Here is a 27,730-nt window from a genome sequence, read left to right on the forward strand (position 1 = left end):
AGCTGAATGAAATAAATGAAAAAAATACTTGAGGAAGCCCCAATTATTATTTTAAAAGAAAAGTCATCAAACCTAAATAATAAATCATTACTCAATAAAGCTCTGCATATTTTTTTCCCAAAACAATAAACAATGTTATATAACACCACAGTCCATCCATAAAAGCACACCACCATTACGGTTATTATATAGCTTTAGCACTATAAACACAGATTCAACGCCTATGGGTGTATGTTTAGTGTTTTGAAATGTTTAAAATACACAGAAATTTTCAACTAAGGACAATCTAAAACACTAAATCGTTAATATATTCTAAAAATTGGATTTTACACCAGCGTTGTTTTTGGCAGCTATTTTAATTTTCGCCTTATTCTTAGTCTTTTGGATGAAAATACTTATTAGTCTAAAAGTCATATTTTGGTAATTTCAAAATATGTTCGTCTGCGTCTAGTTTTAGTCGACAATTCTCAAATTAATTTCGTCTATAAACTTAAAAGGTGTTAGTCCATGAATAAATAAATTAAAGGTTTCCAACAATTTCCAAGAAACATGACAGACAGCATAAACTCTAGCGTCTACAAGGTTATCACCATTTTCATAATGATTATACACACTCAGCAGGAAAATAGCACATTATTTGCAATTAATTAAACTCACCTGGACGCCGCAAACTGTATGTAAAATGTTTTCCAAAATGTTTTAAGACACAAAGTCACTGTGTCAAATGCTAATGCTAACGCTACTACTGTAATTTTCGCACTATAAGGCGCACCTGACTATAAGCCGCCACCCACCAAATTTGAGACGAAAACCGCATTTGTTCATAGATAAGCCGCACTGGACTATAAGCCGCAGCTGTCGTCACTGTATTATGAGGTATTTACACCAAAAGATATCATCCGGTAACACTTCATTTGACAGTGGCAGCATATGACCAAATGAACCACCATGAACCTTGGAAGCGTCATTGCTTAAAGAAGCTTCATTTGGCCATCACTGCTCCCTTGGGAGAGACAATCAACCTCTGCTGCCACCTGCTGTCAACACTGTTGTTGTCCAACATGCCTCCTAGCATGCATTGCGGCGCTACAGATGTAAATAACAATCAAAATTCATGTTCTGTGCTAATTCTTCAGTTACTGTTCCAGTTGTTTCATTAATTACTAGTTATGGTATTTGGTAACACTTTATTTGGTATTTGGTAACACTTTATTTGACAGTGGCGCCATAAGACTGTCATTAGACAATCATAAGTATGACATAACGCTGTCATAAGCAATAGTGAATGCCTATGAGGGATTGGAATTTAGTGTTATCTGGCAAATTAGCTCAATTTTGAACGCCAAACTGGACATAAACGGAGTTAGTGACATAATTTGCTACATGACACCTAATGACATCCGTCATAAGCATTCAGTAATGCCCATGATAGTGTCATGACACAATTATGACGGTCTTATAATGCCGCTGTCATATAAAGTGTTACCTATTAACCCCCAAAAAATCAACAAATAAGCCGCATTGGACTATAAGCCGCAGGATTCAAAGAGAAGGAAAAAAGCAGCGGCTAATAGTCCGAAATTTACGGTAGTTAGTTTAGTGTGTGGTGATCACTCAGCACAGATATTTTAAGGCTGAAGCAACATTGCATATCTAGCCAAGATAAGAAAGCAAAACTTACCAAGCAACACCTGACACATACATTTCACAAAAGGAGCCTGGAACAGGCACAGGCTTACTCAGTGAGTAAGCTTGTGTGTGATACAGGGGACTCGGGGGTGGGGGGGAGGCGCAGCACGTCACACGAGTGACATGACCAAACACTGCTAAATGCCTGCTAACTAAACATACAATAAGAAAATATCACACATTGTGAATTTATGACAGAAACCATGGCAAATGTTCATCTCGTTCTCGTGTCGTCAGACGACAACTGGCATCTATCTCATTATGTTTTAGTCTCCTAAGACACATTTTTAGCGCGTCATCGTGATGTCTTCATCATGAAAAAATTGTTCGTTCATGAAATATTTTCGTTGTCATCATCGTTGACGAAAACACACTAAATGTTGGAATTATTACTAGGGTTGGGCATTGAGCATCGATGCGATCCGGGACTAACACTCCGGTTTACCCGGAACCATTCAATTTTTTAAAAGTTTCGATTCTAGTTTCGATGCCCTGACCACCGACCAGCTGCTGAACACCATGAAGGAGAAGCCACATGAAGACTAGCTCCGTTATGAGCAAATCAAATGAAGTGGCTAATTTAGTTTAGCACAAAAACGTGTTGCTTCGCTTCACATAAATGACAAAAAAGTAACAGAATAAACACCCCCGAAATGATATCAGACCCTCTGTTAAAACGTGGAAACTTACAGACTTTGTTTTATCATGGGTTCCCAACGATGTGGCGTGCAGAGGAGGTGTGTAGCGTCTGTAAACCTCAAGGATTCTTTTCCAACTAAAGTAATGTTCTTTTTGCTGGCTGCTTCCAGTAAGTCACCACTAGGGGAGCCAAGTGCACATAGCAAGAGCAAAGAAAAACTGGAGAGTCCGGAGTTACAATAGTGACATCTTGTGGACGGATGAAAAATAGTAACAATAGGTAAAAGTTTAGAGAGAAATCAAAACTTAAAAAGTAGTCAATTTAAGATCAAGGGACACAACAATCCTTGCCTGCAAGATATCAGCCCTTAACTATCTTGTAGAAATACCACCTAAAACAAACGATGCAATACAATAAATGCCTGCAGCACAAAACACTCTAAAACATAGGCAAAAGAATATGTGTACATGTCTTTCTGTGAGCTTTTGAAAAATAAACATCTTTGTGAAAGTGCACTCTTGTGGAAAGAAAAAACTTCAACATATTCAAGTTCAAAGGCTGATATTTATATACAGGCTAAAAATAGCTCTAAGAAATTCATAGCAAAGTTAATTGCAAGTTCATATAATTTAAAAAATAATCGAGAAGTTAAGAAATTAATATAAACTACGCAATTTTTTTTACCCTGCCTGCCTATTAAAAGAATCATAATCGTTTGGAACCGGAAGTGAAACGTGGAATCGGTACAGGAACCGTTCAAATTCCAACAATGCCCATCTTTAATTATTACATTGAAAATATCTTGCATGAAAATTAAAAATAACATACCTTCTGCAGAGGACTCGTCGCTTCCCACTTAAAGTTTTCCCACTTAAATTAAACTTTTCCTGCAGGTTATCCAATGTGAAGAGGTATTCTGGCAACCCGAAGGAGAAGGGCATTTTGTGTTAGTCAATATTTTGATCTAGTTGCAGTATTTTTGCCGTCAATCCTACATTGTGCACCCTTAAGGGATGTTAACAAAATGTGCCCAATTCCTATTTCTTAATACAACAATTTAAAAATGATTTGGATTTATTAGAACGGGGCACTGTAGTTCTCCGATCACGAGGCGTATCCCCTGAAAATTACGTGAACAATCCACGAGATGTTGAAATTGTAAAAAATATAAATCAACATTGATGGGGAATTATGAATTTTTGAAAAAAACTACTTAAATGATAGATTGAAAATGTTAACCTGGGAGAGAATTATAGAAATAAAGTGTCGTGCACGTTTATTTATTTATTTTTTGTCAGAAATCTCTAACAATATCAATCACTATATTTACTGTACATGGAGACAATATTTTTGTTAAAATCAGTATTTTGTTTTTTGGACATTAAAATCAATTGTAAAACAATTGACTTATTCTTTTTGTGCGAGAACGTCATCACACACAGAAATTGTGATGACACAAATTACATATTTTCCATAGCCCGCAAAAATACACAAACTTGTAATTAATCGGGAAAATTCACGATCTCTGAACTTTCTACCGGCAGTAAAACAACAATAAACCTAATGGTCAAATCCTTCTCTGCACTAATCAAGTCACTGGTTTCCTCCTCACTTTGAAAGCATTTTGTGTTGTTTTTAAACATGTATTAATTCCGGTCAAAACACGTTGATGAAGGAAGTAAATGCAGGTGGTGTGATTTCAAGTGGAAGTAGGCCTTTTGAAGGACAAATAGATAGACTTGTTTATGAACATGGCTTTATAAAGCATTCTTTTATTGGTTGTTTGGGGAATGCAGTTCTAAGAAGATTCGCAGAGGAGCATGGTAATCTCATTGACCTGATGAGGGGAAAAATTACTCGAGAGGCTTAATTAATTCTATTTGAAACTGAGCAAAGGTACGGAACACTAACCACCATTATCAGTATAAGAAAACACAGCATACACAAATGACACTGAGTTTTTGTGCTGTGTGACAAATCTTTGGGCCCCATAACGATTTGATTACGATTCAGAGGCTCCGATTCGATTATAAATCGATTATTGATGTTCCCCCCACTTTTAATGTTTTGTACATTAGTTCCAAAATTGTTCGAAAATCCTCTGTCTAAACCAAACTAATATTTCAGTATTATGAGCTAGTTAACAGTTAAAAACAATAAATAAAATACTCAATTCCCCATTCTGTATCAGCAGCTTTAAACTACATTCAATTAATTTAATGATGTGAATCAAGTTAAAGTTGTTAAAATTGCTCCCGTTATGCCATAATTTCCTTTCTGTCTACTTTTGACATGTCAAAGTTTTAAAACTGTTTCATCATTTAAAGATAGATTCAAGTCAAAATGTTGCCAATTTAGGAGTATTTTAGATAAAACGTTAATTAGGTTCACTACAACAGAGCCATCCAGAGAAGTCTACTGCTTTAAAATGGCGGCTGTTTTCTAACGCGGCAACTACTAAACGGCAAGTCTGTCGTTTCTCATCTAGTTCTATTTACATGTTCTAACGTTCTAACATGTTCTATTTTGCATCTAGTTCTACATATATGCGATATCTACCGTAGCCGTATGTGGCCCTATGTTTGTAGCAACTAGCAACTGGGCGTTGTTTGAAGCAGCTGTCTGCCGCAGTCAGGTATTATTGTTTTTTTATCTAGCGGCATGAGTTGAACATGATATTTACTCGCTGTCCGGTCCTCATTGCGTCCCGAAGACCGCGCTGACTGTGTTTTAGTTCTGCTTTACCTGGTATAATTCAATAATCACAATTTGGATGTTTGCGAATCGTTCTCGAATCTTCCACAGCCGAATCGCGAATAATCTAAGAATCGGAAATTTCGCACGCCTCTAATTGTTTGGTCTCTCCCAGTCTTGCACACAGGCTCCTCATTGGCCGATCGGCGTAGATTCAGAAGTGAGTGACTGACCATATTTTTCTGTGTCGTCTGTCATATTTCTATGGGATCAAAGTCATGGCTCGTGCTTGCATTTTGATTTAGGACACGGTTAAACATTTCTCTTTTTTTTTGGCGCACGGACTTTCTCTAGCACGATCTTGATCACATATACAATATTGCCCCTACCAGCCTACATCACATGCTTGCTGCGGTGTGACTGAAAAAGAGAAATTGAAAGTTTAATTTCTAAATATGGAACAGCCAACAGATCATATTTACCTCACGCTCTGTTGTATTTTTGTTTTTATGCTCATCACTATTATTTTGGTGTGTAAGTGTAAATAGTCTGATGTCAAATTAGTTGCTCTGAAACGAAAACAATACGAAATTTTGATGTAAAACAGTTTCATTGCAAATCAGTATTAAGATGATCGTACTGAAATATCATTTTTGCACTGGTATCAATAAATAAATAATCCAGTCAGCTCCCCTGTCGTCCCCTCATCTCAGCTCGTCAAATGCTGACTAGAAAAAATTGTTTGCTCTTTACAATGTCACCTTTCCACTCTCATTAGTCTGTAGGAAAAATGGAGACATATTGCTACATCTCCCGTGCCCGCGTGCATTGTTTTTGGGCGCTTGAGTAGCACAGGATGGACATTAATTTGTCAAACCAACCAACACCTGACACACTTTGACACGAAAAAAAAAAAAAAAAAAAAACTCTGAAAGAAATTGACATGTATATAGTGTTTAATTGTAAATCAGTATTATGGTGATCAAAAATAAAGTCATTTTCCTGTGCACAATGAGGTAAAAATCGCTGACGTGAAGCCTCCATAGACTGACAGTTCTCTTCCCCCTGAGCTGCCGTGACACGTCCGCAGCTCAGCTTTTGCTTGCCTCGTAGCTACTGGCGAAAAAGTTTTAAACTACTGTAAATTTGATAGTATGTCGTATTGTCGTCATATGTAGTCTCGAGTCTGTTGAAAAAACTAGTACACTAAAACATGCTCACGAGCTTTGCGTGGTGTTTTTGTGTTTGAGTAGCATATGATAGGCTCCACCTTAACAAATATGTGACAAAATCCTTTCCTTTCATTTTTCGACTTGTTCATTGCGTGACTGGAAAGTCAAGTTTGCAGCAATCTCTGTCAGGAGGACCGTGTAAGTGAATGGGAAGTGACATAACTCAGTCTTGCCCCCTGCCTGCATGCTGGCTGCTTATTGGCCACACGTGGAAGTGAGTGACAGACGCTCTGATCCTTTTTCTGCTCCCTCCTCTGCCTGCGATGAGGCTGGTGTCTGATTGGTCGTACACGATGTCAGACGCTGCTGCTTGCTCAACACCCTCCCACGCAAGTCCCAACTTCCTTAAGAACTAATCAGTGCAGGAGGTGATTCGTTCGGTCTCGTTCCTTCAAACAATTCGTTCGAAAAGAACGACTCTTTCACGACCGACTCAACACTATACTGCACTTGTACATTGTGCACATTTTTGTACACTTACTGTAGATCATGATCATCATAAACTAAAAACTCGGTGGCATTTGAGGCACTACCTAATGTCATTATGATTCTAACAGGTTTTAGTTGATGAATAGACCCTTGTATGCTAACTAGGGCTGCTGCTGTTGATTATTTAAGTAATCGAACAATCTATTAATTAGGTAGTTCGAGTAATTGGATTAGGAAGTTTTAATGTATTGCAGAATATTCTTTAGGAGACGTAGAACAAAGGCTTGCTAAGATTGCACTTTCAAAAGAGCATTAAATGCGAATATCAAATAAAATTCCCGAGTGTTTCTTAAAACTATGCAGAATTGTGTGGTCATTTCACACAAGCAATAAAAACTAGGGCTGTCAAACGATTAAAATTTTTAATCGAGTTAATTACAGCTTAAAAATTAATTAATCGTAATTAATCGCAATTCAAACCATCTATAAAATATGCCATATTTTTCTGTAAATTATTGTTGGAGTGGAAAGATAAGGCACAAGATGGATATATACATTCAACATACGGTACATAAGGACTGTATTTGTTTATTATAACAATAAATCCACAAGATGGCATTAACATTATTAACATTCTGTTAAAGCGATCCATGGATAGAAAGACTCGTAGTTCTTAAAAAAAATGTTAGTACAAGTTATAGAAATTTCATATTAAAACCCCTCTTAATGTTTTCGTTTTAATAAAATTTGTAAAATTTTCAATCAAAAAACAAACTAGTAGCCCGCCATTGTTGATGTCAATAATTACTTACACAATGCTCATGGGAGCTGAAGCCTATACAATCAGTTGCACCCAAGCGACTAAAAAAAAATCTGTCTTAAATCTGTCTGAGCGGGCCATCTGCGTTAATTGCGTCAAATATTTTAACGTGATTAATTTTAAAAAATTAATTAACGCCCGTTAACGCGATAATTTTGACAGCCCTAATAAAAACATTTAAAAATGAATCAAAATACCTGAGCTTAGCCTTAATCGATATATAAAATAAATAAATAAATAAATGTGGCTCTAACTAAAACAAAAGAACAATTGGCTAATTTGCATAACCAAAATCCGCTAGCTTAAATGCTATAAAATGCTAACTTTTTCTTTTTTAAACAATGCTCTCTCAAAATATACTAATAAATATAAACTAAATTACGAATGCATAAAAAAAATTTAGCTCAAACAAAAACTTACCTTTTGTTGGTCTTAACAGGGAGCAGCTGGATTCAGCCATGTTAAAACAGTTATGTCATATTCACTCTTGCCACTAGAGGGCAACAAAATACAACACCACTCTAATTAAACAAATCCTCAAAGCAGCATAATTTAATTCGAAGCCTTTTTCTAATTGAATTACTTCAGTCAATCGATTAATACAGTATTGGCCCGAATATAAGACTTTGTTTTTGCTTTGAAAAAGAGGGGGTTGTCTTATATTCATGGTCTAGACATTATACCAATTAGCGACGCTAGATGGATCATATCAGATATCATTGAAGTGATGTTCTGTCATGACAGATCTCGGCTACTCTCAAGTTTAACCAGTTTGCATTATTTTATTGCAATGTTTTCTCTTATTCAGATTTGTTTCAAGACTACAGTTACAGTTAGACTTCACTTCAATGGTCAATTCAGTTATTGCAATTTTGTTGTTTTATCACAATAGATTGGTTTATTTACATTTCAAAAACCAGAAGCCATTCATTTACGAATGTGATTGCACTTTAGTTGACATATTTAAATGTTCAGATATTATGATTTGAATGAGGCGAAATAACATGCTTTTTCCTCTCAGATATATTGTTATAATCATTTGTTTCGGATGTACTGTAATTATTTTCTGTATAAAAATTAATTTGGTGTTCAAAAAGTCTTTTTTTCAAACTTGAGTCTTGAAAAAGAGGGGGTCGTCTTATAATCAGGGCCGTCTTATATTCGGGCCAATACAGTAGTTGCAGCACTAATGCTAACATAAACATCTAACTATAATCATTCTTCAACATTGACCTACTATATAAACTAAACAGTCCTGGAAAGTTTTCTTCAAGTCCAATTATGTAAATACCACATTTTGAGCAGCCATTGATGGTACAATATATTTCACAGTCGGCTTTTGTCAAACCATTATGTCACTTTTTGTCAACTCAAGCGCTTGAACCAGGTGTTAGATATTGTTTCTGCTCAAGGCCCCAAGATAGTAGTGCGAACACAGAGAAGCTCTGTATGCTACTCACGGACTCCAAGGTTGATTCTCCCTTTAATCTCCACTGCAAGAATGAGTGGACACAGGCCTTGGTTGTTCTTTTAGCTAGTAATACACCATCTTTGTTTGAGTGCACACACAGTATACTGTATTCGATCCCTAGCTACTATGTGCGTATGCAAGGATGTTGTATATTTAATGAATTTGTTAATACTGCAGATTAAAATGAATTATCGCCCAAGACTAGTCAGCATCATAGTAGTATTTTAATAGCAAATTGTCAGCAGATGGAATGTAGTGTAGACGGACCATAATTAATGCGACATGGTTTACTAGAGAATAGCGGTCGTCATCCAAGTTTTATTGGAGCAAGCAAACGGTGATTTAAGAGGGATTTTATAGGTTGAAGCTTCCTTACAGGCCTCAGGAAAGGAACTGAGTCACAGTGCTAGTGAGATACCCCATTGTTAGGTGAGGAAGAAAAGAGCTTTGTTCTTAAAGCTATCTTGATGTCTAATCTATATTGCAATGTGAAATGTTGACCTTTTAATGTCACTTTTACACTTACTCAGGATGTACCTGTTTATTTTCCTTCCTTCGCGTTGCACGTTTCATTTACAGCATGTCTCTGTATCCATTGTTCTCCTACAGCAACTGGACCTGCACTCCTGTCCCAAACCAATCGTCTTCATCGTCCACTCCTTCCTCTCTGCAAAAATCTCCAGACTGGGATTAGTGGCCTGACCGCAACCCTGGAATGGATTTCCGTTGTTGTGCGTCCAAAGACAAGAGTCCACACTAAACCACCCTGAGCTTGAGAGCCAAACTGAGTGAATGTAGTCTCTCTTTGCTCAGACTAACTCTGGAGAAACGCGTTGGGAGTTCAAGGTGAAAATTTTCTGTTTTACATCAGAGAACAAAACCTTGAGTGGACTTGGAGCAGATAAATGGAAGTGATGACCATGTAGAACAATCTTCCATTACTGACATATTCTCCACTATGTTTCGGTTAATGTCGTAGTAAATCAATTTCATTGACCAATTGGGTAATTTATTTATCATCATTATGAATAATTTAATTTCAAATGCCTTTTCGTCCTGTTAGCAATGTTATCATTTCTTATCAATTATAAGATGCACAAAAAGTTATTCACCTTTCAGTTGAAAGTTCAGGATAAACTTAAAATGCACTATTAACTTTACAGATGAACTAAATTTGACCTTTTAAATACTCACACGTCTAAGGCCTTGTTTAGACTCACAGCCAAAATCTGATTTTTAACCCATCCAAATTGCTACTCTTCAGACTACAAAAGAGTCATCCAGTTTCAAAGCACAAAAATCAAATTTATGCGATACTGATTGAAACCACATACAGGAGTGAGGTAGTTTCATATCAGATACGGACAAATTGCTTCTAAGTCTGAATAGCTCGGATGGGTTTTGACTGTCCATGACATTAGCTATGCTGGATGACGCCTTCGTTGCCCAAGCAACCTGTCTGGTCTGTCAAAAATGAGGCCTAGTCTGTACAGTCCCACATTTAATTTGGACATTTGCTAAAAATAGTGTGAGAACAGTCACCCCGAAAATTCAGATTTGAGGAGGAATCCGATTGGAATAAGATATGCCTGCGATCTGAACGCACCCTATGTCTTCAACATTTCAACGCAAAAGAGCAGAATGGCAAAATTTACAACAACGAACCGAAACTTTGAACGGGTTTGAACCTTTTGACTAAGACAGTCTGTATTGGTTGAAGTGCATTTTAGTTTCATCCAGAAAATGTTTGAGTGGTGTGTATGCCCGTAAAAGATTTCTCAGCTAGATCAAAACACATTATAGTTTTGCTTTAAAAACCAACTGTGCTATTAAAGTGGTGAAACTCAAATTCTATTTTTGTAGCTACAGTGTATAAGCGATCATGGTAGCTATAGCGTTGGAAACTGTATTTGATGATGAATCTGTGTTTGTCATACAACCAATCATGCATGCGTACAAAGTCACCAGCTAAAGATGACGAGCTGATTATTTTTCAATACCCACAAGCACAAATGACTTCTGAGATATTAATAAGTTTACATCTTGTTGAAAGCTACTGTATGCTGTTATGCTAAAGCTGAGCACTAGGTAGGGTTTGACCACTTCATTGTCATCACTGTACTGGTCATAGTTTTCAATTGTTCTTCTTGAAATGTTTCTAAAATGATTAGTTTGCTGCTTGGGGTCAAGCATCCCACCAATTGTGTTTCTTTCATTAGGATTCAAAGGCCATAGTGGTTGTAGTCTTTGTTAGCCCTCAACCTATTTGGTTTTCGTCTAAGAAGACTTGGTGGTCTAACTACAGATGTGAGATTTCACAAGATCCAAACGTATTTGTGGCAAATCTCAGGAATGTACTTCCACTCCATGTAACCGCTGTCAGAGGAATATCTGAACGCACCGAAAAATAATCATTTTTCAAGACAGGACATTGTAATGAACCCATTAAGTAATGTTTGTTGATCAATGCAAAACCATACAGCCACGTTGTTCTTGTGCCTTGCAAATGGATCATTTTGAGGAGGATACCTCACAGGATGAATGCTTAGCGTCTCTAAGGACTTTTGCCACAGTAGCAGCACTCATTGATATTTCAGTTTTCACATGTTTTATTCCCTTTTTGTGCACTGTGAACAATGATTTTGCAACGTGTTTGTTGTCTTGCTCAGTTGTTAGGCATCATAAAGGCACAGTAACAATTGTATAACAGCAACAAATACCACAATTACAAATAGAGAGTGAAAGGTTTTATGCTGCTCTAGAATAATGCCTTCATTTGTCACAATGAACCAATGTTTTTAAGTCAATCGATGCACATAAATTATGTATTTAAAACAGACTGCAAGTTTGTTTTCATTGTCTTCTGTTGCTGCAGTTATGTCAATAAAATGGCAATGGGTAAACTGACTTTGCATTGAATAAACCTTAATCACATAAGATTAATACGTGAAAAAGTATGCATTGCTAATGCAAAATATACCCTTTAATATAAGTAAATCCTTTACCGGCATGTGAATAATATTGTATGTAATGACAATACATTTGGAGAAAAGGTAGTAACTACTACTTCTGTTTGGCAGTTACTGTGGAACAGTTCAGAAGTGTTAAAAAAAAAAAAAAACTGAAAAATTCCTATGTGAAAAACATACATAATATTGGAGGGGGGGAAAGAAGCAATTATTGGTCTGGTAATGTATATTTTTAGAAATTTAGTTCCCATTTTAATAAATATTCTATAAAATTATATTTGATATTTATAAAATCGAATTAAGTTAATGTATTATCCGTGTTAAAAATGGGTGGTTGTCAAGAATTTCACACGTTACATGCACTCCAGCTTTGCCTCACACATATTATCTGAACACAACAAAGGAAGGAGGTGTGTGTGTCCATGTCATTGTGTATCCAGTGGCTTTTGAGTGATGTGCCATTTTTTTTCTCTCCACTCGGCAGATAAGTTACATGTGCCTTGGAAGTGAGGAGATACCTAAGAAGAACTAGCTGTCTGTTTTCCCCTACACTTTCCACAAAGTCCTCACTCCTAGTTTCCTACACATACTGTAGTTGAGCACATTTGTGTGGCTGTCAAAACCTTACAATGGACCTATAGCAAAACCACGCCCCGAAATCAAGAAAGTCTGACACCTCGCTGTAGAGTTCCATAGAGATACTGTGTGGTCGTGACTTAAAACATCTTTTTTTTAAACTTTAGAAAAACCCCGATGGTTTAATGCTGTGTGTGGGGTGTTTGTAATTCTTACACCAGGGACCCTGAAAGACTGGGGGGAGGAATTTTTTGTGTGTGTGCCTTTTTCTAAGCCGGAAAGAAGGCTCACCGAATGCACGCTATGGATAAGGCTCAGTTGTCGACCACATAAACAACAATGTCAAGCCAGTCACCCAAGGACACTTATACTGCTGGCCAGAAGTATTGCCACCCCTGCAATTCTGTTAGAAAATGCTCAATTTCTCCCAGAAAATGATTGCAATTACAAATGGTTTGGTAATAATATCTTCATTTATTTAGCTTGCAATGAAAAAACACAAAAGAGAATGGAAATCGTTATCAATTTACACAAAACAAAAATAAGCCGGAGAAAAGTATTGGCACCCTTTGAAATTTCATGTGATGCGTCTGTAATTTGTGTAATTAACAGCACCTGTTACTTACCTGTGGCACATAAGAGGTAGTGGCAATAACAATATCACACTTGCAGCCAGTTAAAATGGATTAAAGTTGACTCACCCTGTGTCCTTGTGTGTACCACATTCAGCATGGAGGGAAAAAAAAGACCAAAGAACTGTCTAAGGACTTGAGAAGCAAAATTGTGAGGAAGCATGGCCAATCTCAAGGTTATAAGTCCATCTCCAAAGATCTGAATGTTCCTGTGTCTATCGTGCGCAGTGCCATCAATAAGTGAAAAGCCCATGGCACTGTGGCTAACCTACCTAGATGTGGACGGAAACAAACAATTGACAAGAGATTTCAACAAAAGATTGTGCGCATGGTGGATAAAGAACCTCGACTAACATCCAAACAAGTTCAAGCTGTCCTGCAGTCTGAGGGTACAACAGTATCAACCCATACTTTTCTTTGGCGTCTGAAAAGGGACTCTATGGTAGGATACCCAGGAAGACCCCTCTTCTGACCCAGAGACATGAAAAGCCAGGCTGGAGTTTGCCAAAACTTACCTGAGAAAGCCAAAAACGTTTTGGAAGAATGTTCTCTGGTCAGATGAGACAAAAGTAGCGCTTTTTGGCATCAACATAGAGTTTACAGGAAAAAAAACAAGGCCTTCAAAGAAAAGAACACTGTCCCCACAGTCAAACATGAGGGAGGTTCCTTGATGTTTTGGGGTTACTTTGCTGCCTCTGGCACTGGACTGTTTGACCGTGTGTATGGCATTATGAAGTCTGAAGACTACCAAAAAATTTTGCAGCATAATGTAGGGCGTAATGAAAGAAAGCTGGGTCGCCCTCAGAGGTCATGGGTCATCCAGCAGGACAATGACCCAAAACACACTTCAAAAAGCACTAAAACATGGTTTGAGAGAAAGCACTGGAGACTTCTAAAGTGGCCAGCAATGAGTCCAGACCCGAATCCCATTGAACACCTGTGGAGAGATCTGAAAATGGCAGTTTGGAGAAGGCACCCTTCAAATCTCAGAGACCTGGAGCAGCTGGCCAAAGAGCAATGGTCTAAAATTCCAGCAGAGCATTGTAAGAAACTCATTGATGGATACCGGAAGCGGTTATCACAGATATTTTGTCTAAAGGTTTTGCAACCAAGTATTAGGCTAAGGGTGCCAATACATTTGTTCGGCCCATTATTTGGGTTTTGTGTAAAATGATAATGGTTTTTTCCCCATTCTCTTTTGTGTTTTTTCATTGCAAAAAAATAAATGAAGATATTACTACCAAATCATGTGTAATTGTAATCATTTTCTGGGAGAAATTGAGCATTATCTGATAGAATTGCAGGGGTGCCAATTCTTTTGGCCAGGAGTGTATGCTTGTGCAAAGTTAATGAGTTTTGTAAAAAAAAAAAAAAAAAAATAATAATAATAATAATAATAATAGTAATAATATTTGATAGCATTTAGTAAAAGCGTAGACTTGACTATTAATGTAAGTTTGCTAACATTTGACTGCCTACTTGTTTACCAGCCTGTCACTACACAAATTGAATAAAATATAACCAATCTACGCTGTCAAGACCGTAGCACTGAAAGTCAAAGTAAACACTTCAAACTTTGTATTAAAAAAAAAAAAAAAAAAAAAAGATGTACTACATTTGGTCACGGACACAAATGAAGGAAAGTTCTCCTCACGCACACACCTATCATTTGGCTGCTGTCAACTCGAATGCACGCTGCTCTCTCAACGTTGAGCATTTATTGACGCCCTGTTCATGTTGCACATGTATGTTTATGGTGTAAGTTATTTAGCACCTCCGGATAATACTGAGAATCAAACTGAATGTAAAGGACTGCTTATTCATTGCCACAAAAGCATTTAGCCTCGATTACAGAGAGAAGAACATTATTATAAAGTGTAATACCATGGACATACCACTCCACTGCATACTGCAACCTTCTCTGTCTACTTCTAGATGAAATTCATTAAAAAAAAAAAAAAAAGAATAATAATTAAAAAAAAACATTAAAAAATGCGGTCTATTGCCAGCTGTGATACTGCAAATTCAGACATTTCTCCCACCATCATCCATAAATCGTTCATTCACTCAATCACTGTCATTGAAAGAATTTGACAGAGCCTTGGGTTGTTTTACAAGGAGGTGGGGCTTTGCGATAGTTCCATTGTGTGAATTGTTTCTCACAAAATTTATGACAATGTATATTTCTTCACCATAAATTCAGTCTATCTAATGTGATTTGTGAACCACAATTTAAAACAAGAAAAAAAAAAAAAAATGTGAGGCAGTGTACCGAGTGGGGTGATACACAAATTGTTGAATGCCCAAACATGCATAGTCACTGAGCGTTCTCATTGAGTCGGAGAAGAATGACCTGAGTGACTCACAATTGTCCACCTGTTTTGTCATCAGCAATTGGCTGCAACAGTTTGAAGCAATAAAATAAACAAAATTAATTTAAAAAATGATGGCGTTATGTTTGGTAGTATAATTTCATCAGTGATAAGGAGACAATTTAAAGCAGCTACCAGGTTTCTCAAAAGCTTTGCCGAAATATATCAAGGATCAAGAATTATAATACACATTACACAAGATTTTTCCTGTTATGCTGAAGTCATTATGTTTGTGGATATGCCTTACACAACCTATGAATGTGTTGATAAATGACTATCTTAATAGCCTATGAAAAATACAGAGGGTTTCGTCAACCTACAATATTGTGCATGTTTTTGGGATGTGGGAGGAAACGAGTACATACCCAGAAGAACCCACACAAGAGCAGGGAGATCATGTAAACTGTACACGGGGAAAGCCTGGGATTTATCCTGAGATCTAAAAACTCCGAGGAGACATGATAATCAGTCACACACTATGCCACTTTTGAATAGTTTTAAACCAAGGGCGTAGGTTTGCATAGGGTCGGTAGGGACATAACACTAGCATCTTTTCAGGATAGTCAAATTGTCCCCACCAAATTTTAAGCCACTTTATTTGCATTACACAATGAGTTCAGTTATATGTAAGGATAGAATAGACCCTACCATTATCAAGTGAATTATTTTCATTATCTTCAGACTTACATTTTCACTTGTTGAATGTGCGAGTCCATTTTTTTCCCCACAAACGCACATTTGATTGGCTGATAACTTGATCCCCCGCCGCTCCTTCCGCCACACAGACACGCGCACACTCACACAACCTCGCGAACAGAAATACAACATGCCGCCTCTCCACCCCTTCGAAGAGGAGGGATATTAGAACTTTTTTTTCGGCCAGCACAAGCCACTGTGAGTAATAAAAAGACATCAATGTGTGGATTAGGGGGAAACACCACTTTGCTACTAAAAGTCCGACCTGCATCAGAATTAATATACCATTAATATGTGTGAATCTTGATAAATTGCAAAATTACTACGGTTAGGCCAGCCTCCACAAGGAACAACAAAGTCAAGCTAGCCGACCCTCATTTGGATCATTGTTTGCATTCCCGTGATGCAACACGGTGGCTTCAGAGAGCAAGTCCCAAGAATGGGTCCATTATAGAGGGGCACTGACATGAACAGGAATAAAAATAAATGAAATTAAATCACCCATCAGAATTTCATGAGAGTACTTTGGATGGCTCAGATGTAGATCTATCCTTGGATATCTTTAATTTTTTTCTTAATATTTTTTCCTCCAAATCACTTTTTTATATATCAGTACTTTAGTTTGAGTCTAGGGGTGCTCTAGTGTCCACCAGAAGTGGACTCATTCTTGGATAGCGCTGTTTTGTTTTGTTTTTTTTAAAAAGGGACTTGCACTTCAAAATGTTTTAGTTATTGAAAACAAAGGTTTGAATATCGCGTGTATCGCGTGAACCAAAACACATAATAGTATACGTCAATACAGATTTATTTTGCTTTGATCATTTCGCCTATCACTTAATTAGGTTCATATTCGTGAGAAATGGGACTCTGACCCCCGTTCAATAATCTGTTTGGTTTTAGTAATTTCACGTCCCTAGCAAAAAGTGTACTAGCAGGTTTTATTGTCCCTACCAATGTTGAGACCAAACCTACGCCCTTGTTTTAAACCTTAAAAACACCACAATCTTTGGAACCCAAATACAAATATTATTTTCCAATCAGACATTATATTATGTTTTTGACTCCCTTACACCTACCTGCACAATAAAAAAAAACTGTAAATAATTTTGAGTTAGTTTGCAAATTACACCATTTTTTAGTGTCAAGGTATTTGAAACTTCCACCACTGTAATGGTGATCAGCATCAGTTGATTTAGCTCGTTTTTTTGTTGGACATTTCATTGATGTAACTGCGATTTTCCATGTATAGTACTTAAATCAGTGTTTATGTGCTTGTACAAACAAATGCTTCTCTCATGGCTTATGCTTTATTTGCATTCCTCACCTGTGGCAAATTCTCACAGGTTGTAGTCTTTTTGCCTGTTTGTGTGTCTAAATGCAGGGAAACGTATTATTTAGGCTTAAGATGGCAAGAGGGAGACAGACCCAACGGACGGGGATGGAAATTGGAAAAGTTTGGAGAGGTATTTAAGGTTGACAGGCATAAATAAACCTGAATTCACAAGTTTGAAAGATTTGCATTGATTATTCAGATGAGGGATGATTGCATATGAGGCGTTTTTCCTCTGGGTTCACATGCCAAGTATTTAACATTGTTAGAACGTGCTCTCCTGTCTGTCTTCCTGCGTAAACAAATCGAACAGCAGTCTGAAACCAACAAATGTAAGCAATACTCTATCATGTTCATTTGATTACCGTATTTTTCGGCCCTTAAGTCGTTTTTTTTCATAGTTTTGCTGGGGGTGCGACTTATACTCAGGAGCGACTTATGTGTGAAATTATTAACACATTATGATATCATTTAACATGTTATTTTGGTGTTTTGGAGTGACACTGATGGTTTGGTAAACTTCTTAGCATGTTCTTTATGCTATAGTTATCTGAATAACTCTTAATAGCTATGGCCACATTCGCGTTCTGCCTTTGGCAATGTGTGTTCAATTGTATTATTGACTTTTTTATACTGAAATGCATGGTTTTAGTTTGTGGCGCTTTCACGCCCACGTGGGGGCGGACTCGCACTTGTTTACGTGAAGAAGAGCGCTCACACGCCAGAGGAAGACTGACAGCTATGTATCTCTGAGTGAGCGGGCGAGTTAGCGAGAGAGAAACACGGCTGCGAACCTACGTTCATTGTTTATGCTTGTAAAATATCTACAGAGGCAACACTTGTGTGTGTCATCTTTTCTGTTGTTGTGTGTTTTCCACCCGCGATCGGACACTTAGAGCCAGTTGTGTGGTTGTTTGAACGATGTGCTAATGCTAGCGAACGCATGCTAACAGTTTTTGTCATTGCTGTAAAAGCACCTAATTATCATTTATTTATGTTGATGCGACCCTTTTTGGTATCGAGGACGAAATTGATTCAGCAAATTATACAGACGTCCAGCATCGTCATTTGGGAGGTTAGACCGCTGAATAGCCAGGACCGAGCCGTAGCGTCCTGGTGAGGACAGTATATTCGCATTTCATTGTTTATCCACTGTACACTTATTCAGCATGTTGTTCTCTATTGTATTTTTATATTCAATTGCCTTTGAAGATGACATTTCTCTTCTATTTGTTGGATTTTATCAAGTAAATTTCCCCCAAAAATGCGACTTATACTCAGGTGCGACTTGTAGTCGGAAAAATACAGTATGTTTACTTAAACTATATTTTGTGTTTAATTGCGTGTGTTCCCTCACGCAACTGAAGGTTGTATATCAGGTAACCCATTTGTTATTAAAATTCATTTTGGAACAATCTTTTGGTAATTTTATTTTTAATAAATATTTTCTTTTAACTGCTCTCTGTGGATGCTGTGCGAGATAGTGTAAAGCGCTTTGAGCGCCTTGAAAGATGGAAAAGTGCTATATAACACCATTTACCATTCTTAATTAGTTTATATGCAGTACTATCAATCAGATATTCTGTGGTAACGTCTTTTTAATCCTGTGTGTATCAACTAACCACTTAGTTTGGTTTTGAACAAGGGAGAATTGGTTTTGAGGTAAGGTAAATGGACTTTCACTTGTTTTGTACTTTTTTTTAGCTTCAAGGTGCTCAAAGTGCTTTGATCAGTCTCCTCCATCACTGACTGATAAGGAGCAACATGGCATTCAGTATCTTGCTCAAGGATATTTCAACATGGTTAGCAGGGAGGGGATCGAACCCACAATCTTAGGGTTGGGCGGTAACTTCTCTATTACTGAGCCATGCCGCCCAAATGATAGTTTGTTTGGGATGCGGACAGTGTTGTCACAGATTACTTGAAAAATAATTTAATTACTGATTATGCCTCAAAAAAGTAATCTAGTTACTGATTATTTTTAAAGTAACTTAGTTACTTTGATCATAATTCATCGGTTACTTTTTACCAGTTTTTCTCCCTTTGCTGCCTCAGCATAAGAATAACAACAGAAAAATGTCATCACATGTAATTGACTTTCCGATAATTGAATTTAAAGAGGAAGATCCGAATTTTTCACATAAGGCTTAATCTTTGAGTTAGCGGGGGTTTAATTAGTCGATGGAGTTGATTTCAACCACCATTGACTCACGCTAGCTTATCCACTCAGAAGAGCTGAAACTAATAAACTGACAAACTGCATGGAATTTGTTGAAATCAACTCCACCATTTATTACCGAACATAAAGTCAGGGATGTGCCCAATCACTGATGAGTGGTTTAAATCTGCCCCGCTCACTATAAAACACACACCTGGTAAGAATTGTCTTGATGAGAAGCAGTGTCATATATGCATCATTGCTCGGTCAAAAGAGCTGTTTGAAGACCTGCAATCAAGGCTTGTTGATTTGTATAGAGCTGGTAAAGGATACAAAACCATCTCTAAAAGTATAGATGTTCATTAATCGATAGTCAGAGAAGGTGTCTACAAATGGAGTTTGACAAACTTGCTTCTCTCCCAACGATTGGGCGTCCACCAAAGCTGACGCCAAGAGCTCAGCCCAAAGTACTCAGAGATGTAAAAAAGAACCCTAGAGTGTCTGCGAAATACTTACAGAAATCACTGGCATAGTCCAATGTATCTATGCACACATGAACTATATGTAAAACTATGGCCATGAACGATGTTCATGGGAGGACTCCACGGTGGAAGCCACTGCTGTCTTAAAAAAAACATTGTTGCTGGTTTAATGTTCGCAAAAAGGCACTTGGAACCCTCCACAGAAGTTTTGGCAAAATATTTTATGGACTAATGAAACCAAAGTCGAATTGTTTGGGAGTAACACACAACGTCACGTGTGGAGGAAAAATGGAACAGCTCACTAACATCAACACCTCACCCCCACCGTGAAGCATGGTGGAAGGAGCATCATAATTTAGGGCTGTTTTGCTAACTCAGGGCCTGGACAACTTGCAATCATTAATGGAAGAATGAATTCAAAAGTTTATCAGGATGTTTTGCAGGAAAACCGGAGGCCGTCCTTCAGACAGTTGAAGCTAAAAGAGGATGGATGCTGCAACAAGACAATGATCTACTGAACTAAAGCAGTTTTGTAGAGAAGAATGGGCCATGATTAGTCTTGATCGATGTGCTCGGTTGATCTGCAGCTACAGGAAGCGTCTGGTTGAAGTTATTCATGGCAAGGGGGGCACAAAATATTAAATGTGATGGTTCACTTACTTATTTTTCCCCCTTATGTCATTGTTGCCAAAACATAGAAGTAAATCAACTTCAGAATGGTTTCAGAAGAATAAAATACACGTTCTGGAGTGGCCAAGTCAAAGTCCAGACTTGAACCCCAATTGAGATGCTGTAGCATGACCTAAAGACAGCGATTCATACCACACATCCCAGGAATCTCAAAATATTAAATGTGATGGTTCACCTACTTATTTTACCCCCTGCCGTTATTGTTTGCATACTATCCTCATTAAACTATGAAAACCTATAAATGTTTGGGTGGTTTTGGTTAAAGCAAATACTGTTTTTTTCATCTGTGTGACATTGACAAAGATCAGATTACATTTGATGGTGATTTTATGCAGAAATGTGAGAAATTCCCAAAGTTTCAGATACTTTTTCATACCGCTGAATATGTCTACGAAATTACCAAAACGCAGGTTTAGACGGCATGTGAAAATACTGTAGGACCCTCGTCTCTAATTCAAGCAAGAGGGTATTGGGGGGGGGAAACAAGGGCTTTCCCCTTAATGTATCTCTATTATCTGTTGATGGACAAAATCAACTGTCACAGCTTTTATGCTTCCACTCTCTGGGAACATCATGATAAAAGAGATGTAAATAGTGTGTTAGTGTGTGCACACGTGTGTAATGTTGTTGCTCCCACTGCCAAGTCCCTGCAGCACCTCTGAATGCCCCGTCTCCCTTTTGCATGTTCTTTACTGTTTCATGATCCATGATGAATAATGAATACAAGCGCTTGCAATGCATGGTGGTCAAACTGCATGAATCAACAGGCAAGACAAGTTGTCGTGCATATATATCAGACAGTACTGAAGGCAATTTTTAAGCAGAGATTGATGACTTGAATCTGTTTCGACACCAAAGATGGACATGACTTGACTTTTTGATGAGCTATGTTGGGAGTTCAATAGTGTGTCTGAAGCATGGAAATGCTATTCTTGTAACGAAGGGCAAAACAGGTTCTTCCCACAAGCTTTGTATAGGCAACGTTTGAACCAAGCAAGTTTGAAGGTAGACAACCGGATTAAATGTGTTGACATGTTCAAATAAACTCAAAATTCTTATGGTGTTGTTTTTGGATTACAGTATTGCCACGTCCTTGTGTCTGCCTGCCAAACTGTGTGTGTGTGTGTGTGTGTGTGTGTGTGTGCGCATGTGTGTTAAATTTTACAATGAAATATCCCAGTTCGTGCCCCTTAAAACTAAGGTTACAACAGCTTTTTAACTTGTATCACAGTATCGTCTTACAGTGGTGATCTTAATGTATTTGCTGCAAGGCCATCAGAATGTTGATTGGAATTGTTAACCTTGAATCCATTGCACGTGTGTGAGCGAGAGACACCTCAGCGATTTGGCGCAAGGTCTCCTGTTTTCTCTTTCTAAGACAGTAATAAAATAGATTTAACTAACAGGCCAACAGGGGATCAAGTTTTTTTTCTAAATGTATATTGAGTGCAATATGGTACTCCTTCCCTTATGTAAATTGAAGTCTGTGTCTAGAAAACTTAAGTGAGCATTTCTGGGTTCAGCTGTATCTTTCTGAATGGTACCTACTTGGGAGGTGAAAAAAAAGTTATTCCAAATTGTTCCAATTTGCAGTCATGTGCAGGTTGGGTAGTTTTTGAACATCATTAACTGCCTTGCAAGTATGTAAATGTCCCCCTGTAAATCAAACTAAGTAAAGCCACTCACCTCATTAAGGAATCTGACAATCATTTCCTGGGTGGAGGACAGTAAGCTGTTGGCAAGGTAATACTGTACTGTCACTGAGTAGCGTTTACTGAACAGAGAGAGAATAATAAAGTACACATATGTGCCTCATCTTTGACAACTTGTGAATCAGTCCGGACCCTTCCTTCCCCAATCACCACTGGGATAGGCTCTAGCTCACCAACGAACCTTATGGGGCCGTTCTATTGGATAGATGCAGTGGCGGTTTAAGGGGTGGGGCCACGGGGGCACTGGCCCCACCTCAAATTTGAATGGCCCGTGAAATGCCCCTATTACCGATGGCACAAACCATGGCAATCGGGTAATCCTTCTTTTCTGAAGTGAGAGAAAAGGAGACGATTGTTTCTAGAGTTTGTTAAATATTTAGGGTGTTAAAAAAAACGATTCTGAGATATATCGCGATATTATGTATTGACTCCAAATTTGCCTGTATTAATCCTTACACATGTGTTTTTGTTGGAAATAAATACATTGGTTGCACTTCTACTCTCGTCCACTAGTTGGCAGCCCACAGCAGCTTTGCCTTGCAATCTGCTAAAGTAACAACATCTCGTGAGAATTATCGCTTTTTCTTCCTTGCCGTAACTTGTAGATTTGTGGTCCCACTGTATCACCATCCCCTCTTGGCCTCAATTTAACAGGAGAGCAGCAAATTACAGGCTCTATTAAAGGCTCAATTGTTAAGTCATTAACAATTTATTTTAACTATGTGATTAGATGCACGCATACAGGAAGGGTACATGAAATAAAAAAAAAAATAAAAAAAGCAACAAAACCTTAAATGTACACATGTAAAAAGGGATCCAATATGTAAATCCATACAGATAGTTAAAAAAATAAATATATAAATGTGACAGTTAAAAATAATGGGGGCTTTTTAAAAAGCTAATTAAAGTCAACTTAAAATATATTCAAGAAATTGGGAACAGATGTGAAAGAAAAACAGAAAATGAAAGGATGTTTTTCCCAAACTCATTCACTTAATTCTTCAAGGTCTTCTCCATCACCCAGTCAATGACCTACAAGGAAATATTAATGTGTCAATATAAGGAAATGAATACTGATGCTGTTGGCGTTACCTGTTTAGCATTACTGCCAGCTGCCTTCTTCATCTCATCATACAGACCACGAGATGTCTTTAGATCCTGAGAACAATTTTTACTCATTTCAAAATCAATTGGTAGAATTGGCATTCTTGGTAGAAAACATTTTTTTTTTTTGTATTTTAGTTTTATTTTCAGTCCATGTTCTGAAAAATAAATATGCTCTTACTGGTTAGAAAAGAATCGTGCAAGCAGTTGGTTAAATTCATTGGGTTCAAAATTTCTTATAAAAGAAATTTTCATTTTACGTTTCACTATTTGCTGTATACACAGACACGCGCACACACGCGCGCACACACACACACACACATATATGTACACACCTTATATATTAAATGATTAGGTGGTTTGCTCAATTTAAAAGATTTAAGAGGTGTATTAGTCGCATGACTCACAGATTTAGGATTTTAGATGGATTTCTTGCAATGTAGAAATTGTCTGATTTTAGTGCTTGATGTGTTTAACACAGTACAGTAGTGCTCATCCTGAAACACAAACTGCGTAAGAATGACAAACTTGAGGGCTGGAACTCCACAACCCACCAGCTATCCACTATACCGGTATACGGAATGTAACATGACTAAACCCAGAAAAAAAGATTAGTGGACCTCTTGTGTATGCAGCGACAGTGAGCAAAACGGCATATGATGTTTGAAGCTGAACTTGCAATACAAGAATATTTATAAGTAATAATTAACAAAGCCAAAAATCTGATAATGTGATGTTTAGCAGTTCTTGGAGATAAGTAAATGAAACTAAACTACCAATTTTAATGCCACCCAACCAGAGCTGTTTTCATAAGCGATGACAAAAAAAAACATTTCGTCAACAAACAATTTTTTCATGACGATGACATGATGAGCTAAAAACGTGTCTTGGGAGACTGAGGACATGTCTACACGTAGCAGGGTATTTGTCAAAAATAACTTTTTCTACGGTTTGGCTTATCATCCACACGCACATTTAACAAGGTTTCTTAAGAACGCTGGACAAAGTGAAGATGTGTGAATTCTGTGTTTGTGGCGCCCTCATGTGGACACTGATAACCGGAGGTTTAAAGGGCAACTGAAGAGCTTTTCGGATTTCGCTCTTGAGTGTTTTACTCAGTTGAATTGTATTAAATGCAGCATTCGCTGTCTCAAAAAGTCAGTTTTTTAACAAACTTTTGCGTCGCTTCATATTGAAGAACCCATGCGAAGGATGGGGGTATTATGGACAATTATTTTTCGTGCACTGTTATGAATGTACTTAAAAATGAATGCATGTGTTTGGCTGTGGAAGTTTTTTTTTTTTTTTTTTTTTTTTTTTTAATTATTTTTTTACCGACGTATTAGGGAGGGATCCTCAGTTTGGAGAAAAAAAAAAAAAAAAAACCCTGCTAGGTGTAGACATGGCCTAAAGGCCGAATTATGCTTTCGCGTCACACCTGCGCCGTCAAGGAAGACCCGATTTACGACCCTCCGTCGTAGCCTCTCTTGCTCCTTCTCAATTTTCTGACTTCGCGTCGCTTCAACGCGTATGACGTGGTGGAAATGGACTGTGATTGGTCCGCTCAGACTGTTGTTTCCAGTTCAGCGCAAAATCACCGCCATTGTCAAACATGATCTTGCTACACGCAAAAATGGACCAAGTCGATGTATCAACAAAGAGCAAGTACGACAACTTCTACAATGTCTCGTCAAGACATTATGAAGATTGCCAAATGGCAAGCAATTCGTGGGAGGAGATTGCTGAAAATAAGGGGCTGGAAGTCAGCCAGCGATTGAATTAAAAAAAAAAAAAAAAAAAAAAAAAAAAAAAAAAAAAAAAGGAAAAACCACCGAGACAAGTATGTGTGTATTCGGAATCGAATGGCCACACGAAGCGGTGACCCAAACGGCCAAAAATTGCGAGTTTTTTATCACTTTATGTCGTATTTTTGGTTGGTGCACTTGGTACACACATTTATTGTGTACATGTTTGCTGTGAGTGACTTATTTACGTGTCACACTTCAAGTATATGAAGAATAAAGCACAGGTTTGGTATCAAAAGAGTTGTTTTGATGTTTGATTTTCAATAACAGACACTTCACACTCGATACATCATCACTGATTCAGAGTGCCTCGGTGCGTTAACATCAAGGCTTCCAACGCAGTTTGGGAAGTGCCATAGCCGCCAAAAATCTGCTATGGCTTCCCACTGGCTGGTTGTAGGACACAGCACACAAATCGGGCTGGAGGGCTTTGCAGGCCTCAGACAAAACGCTGGACGCAGTGCTCGACGCCAGTTTGAAGCTAGCCGCCACAGCTTGCTGGTTTCCACCCGAGGCTAGAACTCTCTGTGCGGCATCAAAAGTCGGACAGACCGCCTCGAAACTGTCTTCTGTGTCGCCTGCGCCTTAACATTTGTATGATCAACATTTATTCAGTTTTGATAAGCTGATGATCCACATTCAAGCTTGCCATCTTGCATTGTTTATTTATTTTTTTCTCCGTTAAACTAGACTAGAGGAAGTCAACAAGCATACCCCAAAACCGTACAAACATAACGCCACACCCCTCTAGCGGCTTGGCGGTGAATTACAGAGCAACCCGTTCCCTCACCGCAGAACTATCGAATGCTCATTGATGCCATAGTCACTTTGCAGTCACCGCAACGCAGGAGCATAACTCAGGCTTAAAGATTAAGAAAATGATGAAAATTGGCCATAGTTTCCATCATAAGTTCACAATGCAGTGTTTCCCACCAATGAAAGAGACTGTGGCGGCCCGCCACAGTCTCGTTTGGGCCCGCCACAGTCTCGTTTGCGCCCCCCCCCCCCCCCCCCCGCCGAAAAAAAAAAAAAAAAGATACTAATCAGATGCGTCAGTCAGCCGATTACACAGCTGTAGCCCACTCCACTCTACTACCCGCGCGAGTGAGAGCAGCATTTTAGAGTAGTATTTTATTTATTTTTTTATTCATTTAAGAGACACAAGGGGAACGAGTAGGAAGAATGGGAGAACGAGCGAGATAGCGAGAGATAGCGGTCGCATGTCGTAGCAGCCCGCTGTTATTTTGTTATTGTTTTTCTTTATTATTGTTACCACAATCAAGTGGGTAAGCAAATACAGACTTCTCTCCTTCTTCCCCATATCCGGGGCATTACAATAGTTTGGATCGGACTTTTCGGCGAAAGTGAGCGGTGGACGGCCGTCTTGGACGGAAAGCAAACTTTGATTGAACTTGCGCAGAGAGGCGGGGCCCAAAATAAAGCCTTGCTCTATTTTCAGAGCGTTGGTCACAGTAAAGTATTTATTAGTTCAAGCAGAGTAAAATGATACATATTCACGGTACAAGAACGTCGTTTCCGTGTCCATCGATTGGTAAGAAAAGGCTGTTTGTACGAGTGACGTGTGGGCACTCCCGTCGGGGGGACATTTTGCGTGGAGTGGCTATTTTTCGGTACAACACCGACGCGCCAACTTCAGACAATTACGGCTGACGAAAGTTGGATAAATGCGCCCCCCCGCCCCCCCAATTTCGCGAGCTCTGGGACACTCGAAAAATGACTCTCATACCTCTCCTTGCTAAGTTAATGGTACCTCGATGTGCGTTTGTGTGGAAATTTAGTTCACGAACAACGGGGAAAAAACTATTCACCTTCTCACCGAATCAAGAAAAACTTTACACGGCCATTAGAATTCCCCCAGTCCTATAAATGGGTCAGTTGACAGAAGGACTGTTATTGTTGTGGTAATGTAGTACTTATGAGGGTCAAATAAAAAGGAAAAAGGAGGGCTACGACGGCGGTCTGAAACCCGCGGCTCTTGGGCCGCATGCGGCTCTTTAGTGCTGCTTCGGAGCTTTTTTTTTTTTTTTTTTTTTTTTAATGGAAAAAGATGGGGGAGGGAAATATATTTTTTGTTTTAATAGGATTTCTAGGAGGACAAACATGATACAAACATTCTTTCAATTCATTAATATTGTAATGAAGTTAAACTTGTGGTGTCATCGTACAACAGAGTAGTCACGTGGTGCGCTATAGGATCCACTGCAGGGA

At 38.2% G+C, this 27,730-nt stretch overlaps 2 protein-coding genes across 3 annotated transcripts in view; one reads left to right on the top strand and one right to left on the bottom strand.

The window, feature by feature from the left end:
- The window catches only part of sntb1 (syntrophin, basic 1), an 88,013-nt gene extending 68,168 nt beyond the window's left edge, over window positions 1-19,845 (top strand). The window contains exon 8 of the mRNA XM_057834593.1: window positions 9,585-19,845. Coding sequence (XP_057690576.1) covers window positions 9,585-9,677 — 93 coding nt within the window. The 3' untranslated portion in view covers window positions 9,678-19,845. The remainder of the gene's footprint in view (window positions 1-9,584) is intronic.
- A 3,115-nt stretch (window positions 19,846-22,960) lies between these two features.
- The window catches only part of mtbp (MDM2 binding protein), a 74,248-nt gene continuing 69,478 nt past the window's right edge, over window positions 22,961-27,730 (bottom strand). Inside the window, exons 21-22 of one of the 2 annotated variants that reach the window (XM_057834592.1) lie at window positions 23,685-23,750; window positions 22,961-23,624 (exon numbers count right to left, since the gene is read on the bottom strand). In XM_057834592.1, the coding sequence (XP_057690575.1) occupies window positions 23,586-23,624; window positions 23,685-23,750 (105 nt within the window). In that variant the 3' untranslated portion in view covers window positions 22,961-23,585. The remainder of the gene's footprint in view (window positions 23,625-23,684; window positions 23,751-27,730) is intronic. The other variant, XM_057834591.1, reaches the window with a different exon arrangement.

The sequence above is a fragment of the Corythoichthys intestinalis genome, chromosome 4 (assembly GCF_030265065.1).
Source record: "Corythoichthys intestinalis isolate RoL2023-P3 chromosome 4, ASM3026506v1, whole genome shotgun sequence".
In the NCBI taxonomy this organism is placed as follows: Eukaryota; Metazoa; Chordata; class Actinopteri; order Syngnathiformes; family Syngnathidae; genus Corythoichthys; species Corythoichthys intestinalis.